The 9675-nt window shown below is 32.6% G+C and overlaps 1 protein-coding gene across 2 annotated transcripts; it reads left to right on the top strand.

Moving 5' to 3' along the window:
* Positions 1–254: 254 nt before the first annotated feature.
* On the top strand, positions 255–8270 carry LOC146539925 (neogenin-like). 2 transcript variants are annotated; one of them, XM_085207628.1, is made up of 17 exons: positions 255–500; positions 1260–1452; positions 2621–2724; positions 3834–3987; positions 4064–4268; positions 4340–4526; positions 4624–4748; positions 4818–4952; positions 5031–5228; positions 5313–5616; positions 5704–5819; positions 6006–6217; positions 6348–6508; positions 6604–6732; positions 6847–6998; positions 7079–7539; positions 7661–8270. In XM_085207628.1, the coding sequence occupies exons 1-17, from the start codon at positions 404–406 to the stop codon at positions 7740–7742; spliced, it is 3015 nt and encodes a 1004-aa protein (XP_085063754.1). In that variant the 5' UTR covers positions 255–403; the 3' UTR covers positions 7743–8270. The 2 variants fall into 2 exon arrangements, with proteins under 2 accessions (XP_085063754.1, XP_085063753.1); XM_085207627.1 differs by having other exon boundaries at positions 7073–7539; positions 7661–7879.
* Positions 8271–9675: the final 1405 nt, after the last annotated feature.

Raw genomic sequence — 9675 nt, 5'->3', positions numbered from 1 at the left:
ACAATCTTGTTTTTACAACCAGACGTTTAATCTTGATTTCGCCACTTAACATATTATAAAACATACCATAAACACATCTTAATTGATCAATTTTTCAATTATAATTCATCAAGGCAACATCTGATGATATCCATAAAGCTTCTCGCGAAAGCGCTACTGAGTCGGCGCGAAATGACATCAAGAGTGGGGGGGGCAGTAACCTTTCGTACGCCTGACGGGGTGGATGTGTTACTTTTCACTCTAAATACATCGCGATGTTTAAATAAACTAAATATTATTTATATTACAAAAAACTATATTATTAAAAACTAAATTTAATTAATATTTTGATAGATTTTTTAATTATAAAGTGTATTTCAAGTGAATATGTGTGAAGTGAAAAGTGGTAATCAGTAGTGCCAGTATGGTCGCGGGGGTAATTAGAAGAGATAAACGTGCATGGAACCAGTTCAAGTCCATTGTGATTCTACATCTTTTGTTCACTTTTCATACGATAAAAGGTAAGAAAAAAGAAATAATAAAATTCAATCGTGTTCTTTCGCCAATTATTTGTGTCGAAGCGAACTTAATGATCGCGATTACGCTTGTTTCGAAGTAAAATTGTTTTTTGTTGTTGTTTTACCATGTACCCATATTTTGGACCAGTTTAGCGTGAATATTTAAATTTTATTTTGGATATTCTAAATGCGGCAAGTTTTATCTGTTAATGTTAATATTTAAAAGGTGTTAAAATATTTACATAAATTAGTGCATAGATTTGAACAAATAAATTTATTATTATACAATTTCTTATATAAGTTATTAAAAAGTTTCAACTTTACATAATTTGTTGACACGTTTTTTATAAGTATCGAATGTCACTTGTAACTTGAAACTATCGTTCTTACGCAACATAAAAATAGCTTGTATGAGCATACAAAAAATATTGCAGTTATGTTTATTATAACAACTTCAAATATATATATATTTTTTCACGTATTTTTATTATTTATATGTATTTTTTTTTAAGATATTTCTTTCCTCACTTTCCGCCGAATTTTAGAGGCATCAGTGCCAAAAGTGCTTAAATTCAATGGCCGCACTTTGTCTTCTTACCAGAGTGAGAAAAAAAAAATAATTCCCCCGAGTGGGAATTGAACCTACGGCCGTTGCATTTACAGTCACGCGATGTGCCAGAGCACCACGACAGCGTCAATAAGACATATAAATATTAATAAAAAATCGATATTTCTATATGACATGTAAATATTTTCAAAAAGCCCAAAGCCGGGCACCCCGCATAAAGGAGCACCCCGCAGACACAATAGTTGGCAGAAGTGAACCAGCTACCCTTCGGTGTGTTGCTGAAGGGAAGCCCAAGCCGACGATACAGTGGTATAAAGACGGAGCGCCGCTTGGTCATACTGAGCATCCTCATAGAGTATTATTAGAAGATGGACTTTTGTTTCTTAGGTAAGTTCACTAGTACATCATATATTTTTTAGGTTCACATTGTATCCCATATATACCAGGATAGTACTAAGGGAACCTAGTGGTGGAATTTAACGCCGCAATTTGATTTCATACCAGAGCGAGGAAAAACGGAACGGAAATAATTAATTCCCTCAAGAGTGAATTGAACCCAGAACCATCGTGCTTACAATCATCTATACATATTTTATTGGTAACCGACTGCTATTGCCATAGCGTAGTAAAAATGTATCTAGCTACAAGCGATTATTATGGATTCGAATCTCTCTTGAAAGATGATATAAGAAAAAAATATTAATTTCACATTTATTATTATAGTTTCATTTAATATTTATCGAAGTTTCAATCTCATTCCTTTGTTAGATAGCCATTTTTCTGTATTAGTAAAATAAAATCTATCAATCCACGCAGGTATAAGGGATACGGAATGAAATGAAACAGATGAAATTAGGAAGGTTTGGGAGGTCGGATTGCATTGACTTACCCTCTTTGTTACACCTACACTAAATCAAGGGCCCACCTCTCGGGATTTTCCTCGCTATAGCAAATATTGAAACGATAAATATTTGTTGTGCCTTTGCCAAATAGAGAATTGATTCGCTAGATTTACAATATTTCTTTTGTTATATAACGTAATAGTGTTATATCATGCTTGTATATTATAGAAATGTACGATTTTTAAATATAGTAATTGAAACCACCATGGCGTAGGTTCATAGCAGCAAAGGGAATGTAAATGTGACAGTTGCGGGTTCGATTTCTCCTCGAGAGAATGAATTCTTTCATTTTTCGTTCCGAGTTTCTGATATCCGCTACTCAACAAGCAATGTCTTGAAAATTGGGCGGAGAATGGAACCAACTTTCTTAGAGATTTCCTTTGTCTATTCTGATATGTGGTAAGGAGTAGGAAGTATCTTAGGGGAACGGAGTGTCTTAACCTTAGATTCCCAGGTTCCCTCTGCCTACCCTGCTATGTGTGCGGAATACAGCGTGGAAAAGAAACATTAAATACTTTCTGTATATGCCTATACGCATTCGATACTTTAAATTTATATTCAAGGGTTTATGATGCACGTACACAATAAACTTTTACGACATTTACCTTTACAAATGCTCCCTTAGCTTATCATCCCTGATACTCCCTTTGTAGGGTTATGCGCAGCAAGAAGGAGAGCGACGAGGGCGTGTACTGGTGTGTCGCGCACAATACCGTCGGGGAAGCAGTTAGCAAGAATGCGACTCTTACTATAGCTGGTATGGATTCATGATAATTTTTTATCTTTTTGTACAAACATATGAATAAACTAAAGCCAGTCGTGGCTGGGGTATAAGCATGCGATTGTTAACGCGTCAGGTCGTGGATTCGACTACCATTCAAGGAAATGAAAATTACTATCATTGAAAATTACTTTCTTTATTTTCATTTCTTCGCTCTGTCTTAATACTAGCTCTCTGCTAAATGCAGTAAATAAAATAAAGGTAAAAAATATTGATAATTAGATATTTTAAGTTAAAACAACATTAAATTAAAACACTGTAGTGCGGTGTCAATTTTATATTCTTAAACTACTACTTTATTATAATATCAACTTGTCAGTAATTTATTTATAAAAAAGAATATTTAAAATAAAAAAATAATAATTAAATAATTCATTGTAATAATAAAAAAATATTTTATTATTTCATTAATAATTATTTTATGTATACTTATATAATTATAATCTATAATAAGCACTAGTTAATTACTCTATACACGTAGCTTTTTTAAGCACGTCTCTGCTCTTAGCTTTATAAAATATTTTAACTCGAGGATAATTTTAATAAGAACTTCATGGTATTACTTAGAGCAACTAAGACTGCACTAAATGTGCCCGTCTCTTAAAAGCACACTAGAGACACTTTGAAACACTTTATAATCACTGCGATAGTTCCGAATACTTAATAAAAGTTTTAATGGCTCTAACTCCATTGAATTTTCTTAGGAAGCACATATAATAAAAATATATTTCTAGATATAAAATTATATGTTTCAAGAGTGACCGTATATTAATAGTTTTCTACATTATTGTGTTACATTAAATTAAATTTATCAATTGGAACTCTCGAAAAAGTATTTAACTTTATAATTACTAGTTTTTACTATTATTAGTCGTTATTAATAAAATTCTTCCTTATCTATCTTTTTCTCTTATAAAAATATAAGACATTCATAGTTATAAATAGCGCAATCAAAAATAATGAAAATAGCTTTTAGACAAACCTCTAAACATAAATTGAGTGACACTTTGAAAAATCTATGATTGACTTTTGATGTATATCATATATCTAGTTGCTACATTTTAAAATAAACCACTCTCACACAGTATTAAGAGAGGAGTTTAGAAACGAACCAAGAGATGTTAAAGTAGCTAGTGGTGAACCAGCTTTACTCGAATGTGCCTCACCGAGAGGTATACCGGATCCTTCAGTACATTGGACAAAAGATGGGCACAGCTTAGACGTAGAAGTAAATGGAAGGTAAATATTATATTTTATCATGAATAATAATTAAAATCCAAATAATATTTTATTAAAAATATATGAATTGTTTTAGAATAACAATAATAGATGGTGGAAATTTAAAGATATTAGAAAGTCTGCCTTCCGATAGTGGTGTGTACAGATGTGTGGCATCTAATGTAGCTGGTGAAAGACAATCACGTCCTGCTACGCTACTCGTATTACGGAGACCACATTTTCTAGTGAAACCTAATAACATAACGGCATTAATTGGTCAGAACATTGAGTTTCATTGCCAAGTAAGTTTGCTATAAATTCTGCTTCCTTGCCTATATATTTAGACGAATATTAAATTTCATTTTATTTTTAGGCGTCTCCGGAATCAGATGTATCGGTGACTTGGTCGCGAGATAAAGGAGTTTTATCACCATATGCTATCATCAGACGGGGTTCGCTAAGAATAGACAGAGTTTTGGCTTCAGATGGCGGCACATATACTTGCAGGGCTGAAAGCCAGGCTGGCTTTAGTGTTGCCAGTGCAATATTAACAGTTCATTGTTAGTAATTTTTCAATTTAAACTTTAATTAAACTTAATAAATTTATATTAATATTTAAATCGTAATAGTAAGCTTATCTCTTTTGTAATATTTTAGCACTGCCATATTTTACCCGAGTGCCATCAGATCAAACAGCATGGGAAGGAGAATCAGTTTCTTTTCCATGCGAAGCTGAAGGAACTCCGAAGCCAATTGTATTTTGGACAATGGAAGGTTCACAGGTAAGGTATTATTATCCTTTTAAATATATTAATTTCATTTTTTTTTATTAATTATTCATTCTATTACAGGAACTGATATTTTCAAATGCAATACATAGTACAGGGTCACTTTATTTAGATCGTGTTCTCGTACAACACGCCGGTAGACTAACTTGTGTAGCTGTCAGTGCTGCTGGCAGTGCTTTACATACTGTAACGTTACAGGTAATACTTATATTTCGTTAGGAGCTTTATGAGTGACTAAGAAATAAAGTTATCCTAATTATATTTCCTTTTATTTAGGTATTACGAAGAGAAGCAAATTCCTTTAACGGTAATTCAGAAACATCTTCCCCACATCCTGAATTAAATAAGCCTCAAAATCATCCGCCCATGACGCAGTATGAATTGGTTCAAGCACGTCGATATTTACAACAAGACGTTTTAGCTTTAAGACGAGTGGAAGGAATTTCCTCTACAACTTTAAAAATAGTTTGGGATGTAAGTCATTTGACCTATAAGAAGATTCTATTAGATTAAAGTATCTTCAAAATTATTTTGACTATCCACATATTATATTTTTAGGTTTTAACAGATTACAATGAATATTTAGAAGGAGTAAAAATATGGTTTAACGGGACCTCGCTGAATCGCCAATTCGCTTTAGATTTACAAAATTACCAGCAGACAAATAATTCTTTAGAAAGTTTTATGGAGTTGACAAAATACGATAATTATACAATGACAACAGTTCACAATAGTGGTTCCTCCAGCCACTTGTTAACAGGGTTAATGCCATACGCTCAATATAATATATTTTTGATGCCCTTTTACAAGCTTTTGCTAGGAAAACCGTCTAATATGAAAAGTGGATTGACGGAAGAAGATAGTAAGTAATAAATATATATGACAGTTTATATTTTTTCAATAGTATAATTATATAAATTTTAAAATATATTTTAATTTCCATTTTTAGTTCCCACAGCGCCACCTCTGAATGTTTCTGCAGGAGTTATTAATGCTACATCAGCATGGATTCGTTGGGACCCGCCACCGGTGCACACCTGGAATGGTGAACTTTCTGGTTACTTGGTGAGATATATTGCGCTATTTGTTTTTACAACATTTTACCATATTCAAATATTTGAGTTCTTGTAACGAATTAATTTACATAAAATTATTATTTGAAACTTTCTTAACAAATTTTGGCATACTTATATAATTTTTTTTGTCCAAAAAAATACCAAAATTCTTTATTCTATAACTCACAAACAATAGATCGAAGTGCGAGTGGGTGGCAGCAACAATGGTCGAGTAGTAGGCCAGATGTCACTAGGGTCGCGTACTCGGGCAGCAGCGGCAAGTTCCTTACGTACAGGTGGTAGGTACAGCGCACGCGCCGCGGCGGTGACGCGCCGGGGACACGGGCCGTTTAGTGCGCCTGCGCATATTCATATGCTACCTACGCATTCTCAAAGGCATTATGTACAGTAAGTGCATATATAGTATTATTTTAAAGTATATTTAGTTTATGAAACATTTCTACATTTTTCATTATTATTATATTAAATTTCAATTTTAAAAGTATATTTTCTTTTAAATTTTTAAATTTATTTTCAGGACTGAACCTGCAACTGATAAAGCCATATTGACAATGTTCCAAGAAACATGGCTTTTAATACTTAGCTTGATACTATTAGTAATTATAATATTAGGTACAGTTACTATAGTTTATTTAAGACGAAAACAATCAAAACATCGAAAGAATCATAACCCCACTGGTTGGTTTTCTTATTTCTATGTTTTTTTATAACTTTAAATATTAAAATTCAGGTTATAATTATAACTAAAGTCAATAATTATATATTAAATACAGGTACTCCAATAACAAACACACAGTGTTTACTCGGTAAAGAAGCTGTATGGCTTCGTGAGAGACCATTGTACGAAGGGTCAAACGAGCCACGAATAGAAATATTAAATTGTCATCAAAGTTTATTACATAGTAAGTTTTAGTGTAGTGTATATTAATTACTTTACACAATTTATTTTTGTAACATATCTTTTCCTTTTTTTTTTGTAATATGTAATTGGATAATCATAAAAAAAAAAATTGTAGGTGGCCATACAATAGGTACTATGGCCATGGAGGCCGAATACAGTCTTCCACAACATACAAGCGCTATAAATATGATGTCCCAAGAAGATAACAGGAGACATGTTCCGGAACCTTATGCTTCTAGTGCCATATACACCGAATTAAACTATCAGGTTAGAAATATCTTAATGTAAGAATATTTAGTGAAATAATTAAATAGAATATTAGTTTCCATAATAAAATATAGTTGCAGGATCATACTGATGCAGAGGATTCGTGTATAAAATGTGCCGTAAGTCCAGAGTCGTATGACAATAGCATGGTACGGTCTTTTGCTGATAGTAATCAATATTCCAATGAAGAATGCTCAACGTGTTGCCGCAGTAGTAGTTCAACTCTAACGAAAGATTATAGTGAAATGACTAAATGTGGAAATGATGCAGATGATATACATGATATGCAAGATATGACCATGGATGAGTGTCCATCATGTAAAACTGCACAGTCAAGGTCATCTAGTCATCACGGTGAAACTAAAGAGTGGACGGCAATCGCCGACGTTGAATATGACTATCCACAATGGCAGTGGTTGGGAAGAGAAAATAGTTTTAGACAAATGACACAAGAATCAAAACATTCCAGTCAAGGACGCCGAAGTGAGCAAAATTGTAGAATGAATCTGTGTGACATTCTTCCTCCGCCGCCTTATGAAAGGTAAAGACTATTTAAAAAAAACCAATTTCATATTTACTTTTTGATTAATATATGAATTTTCAAAATTTTATTTAGAGATTATCTTTAGAGTTCAGAATTCTTACTATCCTATTTCTTGCAGAGAATCACCGTATAGGGAGATGCGTGCATTCGCAAGTAACTCTGGTACATCTGGTTGCTCAGGTCACACTTACCGAAGTTAATTTACTTATAAAAAAATATCATTAAAAGTAATAAAAGCAATACTAGGCTTAAGTACATGTACATATACAATGTAAAGATGGTTGTCGAAATTTCAATATAAGAGAGCTGTAACTTTAAGAACTGTGTACAATTTATTAATTCTTAATTTTTATTTGTTTTCAATTCAATTCTAACATTTTTAAATCGACAAAAACTATTTTAAGAATGTAGTATCTTAAACGTGTTACTAATAGACTGCCATATTACGTAATTATAGTCAATACATACATAGATTCATCTTTTTCTAGAAACTGTGATATAGTATAATTTTGATTGTTTATGATTTTGTAAATACCTTGGAATATTTGATATCCTTATACAATTTTACCTTTAACCTATTTATTGCATGTAGTTTTAAATCAGAATAAATTTATAACATTAAAAAAAAACGTAGAATTTTGTACTGAAATCAGATTTGTAGTTGTTGAACATGTTTCTTTGTATATTTGGATGATTCAGTCGACTGTATTAAATTATTACAACATTTCTATAAATTTGTTTAAATTGTAAGCTTTCCTTTATTCTACGACGTATTTTCGACGTCTGTGGGCTGTTTCCGTTTTACACCTCACGTAAACGGAGTTACTTAGATGTAAATAATTAACAACCCAATAAAGCAGTCGTTCGCAAGCAATCTCACCAGTTTAGCTAGCGTTAAAGTTGCAAATGGGTTCTAAATAGTTAAAGACATATTTATATGTTAACCTAATTGGCGGAAGTCTCTGAAACTAAATACATTATTAATAGAGCGATTTGCTTAACAAAATAACCTGTAACGTAATGAAATTTGGAATTATCTCGATATTGTTTACTTGTGTACGATTTTTCGGAGAAAGTAAATAACAGCTTAAATCAAATAAATCAGCTTCACGCTGTATCCCGCATATAGCAGGATAGGCAAAAGGGATCTAGGAATAATACACTCCATTCCCCACTTTCGAATTTTTCAGGGTTGCGTGTTAAGTGAACTCAACTTTTGCATTGATGCCAGAGCGAAGAAATTAAAATTTTAATAAATAATATTTTATTCTTCCAAGTGGGAATCGAACCCACAACCCTCGCGGTACAGTCACACCCTTATGATTTTTTAAGGCCGGCGCTTAGTGGCACTGTAACCGTGGGCTCGGTTGCCACCCAGGAGAATAAATTATTTTATATTTTCATTTCTTTGTTTTGGTAGTAAGACAAAACTCTGATTTCCACAACTAAACACGAAATTCAACGAAAAGTGAGGAATGGAGTGACTTAACATTAAGTTGTTCTTTCTGCCTATCGCCATATAAAAATTCTTTTCAAAATGTATATAGGTCAAATCGACATAAATTTGTTATTTCAACCATATTATAAACGTTACTTTCATTACCAAAACCATGTTTGGGTATTCCAACTCCAAGTACTTTCCCTCAGTTTTAATATAAGTTTCCCTACAGTTTGATAACAACTGAAAGTCCCAACAATTAAGGCTTTAATCAGCTTTTCTCATAAATATCCAACATTTGTGTGGTACATTCGCAGGCTGACTAATATGGGGTGTTACCATGGCAACGGGGCCCTACCCTTGTTATTAATACCCATAATAATTAAACTTGATTGCATTTCACACCAGGTGTTGGATGATGGCTCTTGTCAGAAAATAGACATGACCCCTTGTCAGTTTCGATTGTGCCATGAAGAGGCTATAGCTAATAAGCGTAATATTGTTAAATGATTATTCTCTTTATATGTATATCTATAATAGATAAGTATAAAAAGATGTACAAATTTAAATGTGCAACATATTTAAAACAATTTGCAAAAATCTTTTATAGTTTATATACTCAATTCCCATTAAGACGAGGGGACCAAACCTGTGAATGTAAACGCGAAAGCCTGTGGATTCGATCCTCTCTCGAG

Source organism: Heliconius melpomene, chromosome 3 (assembly GCF_056956725.1).
Source record: "Heliconius melpomene rosina isolate 202511_hmr_F chromosome 3, ASM5695672v1, whole genome shotgun sequence".
Taxonomy (NCBI): domain Eukaryota; kingdom Metazoa; phylum Arthropoda; class Insecta; order Lepidoptera; family Nymphalidae; genus Heliconius; species Heliconius melpomene.
This window is presented reverse-complemented; position numbering and strand designations above follow the sequence as displayed.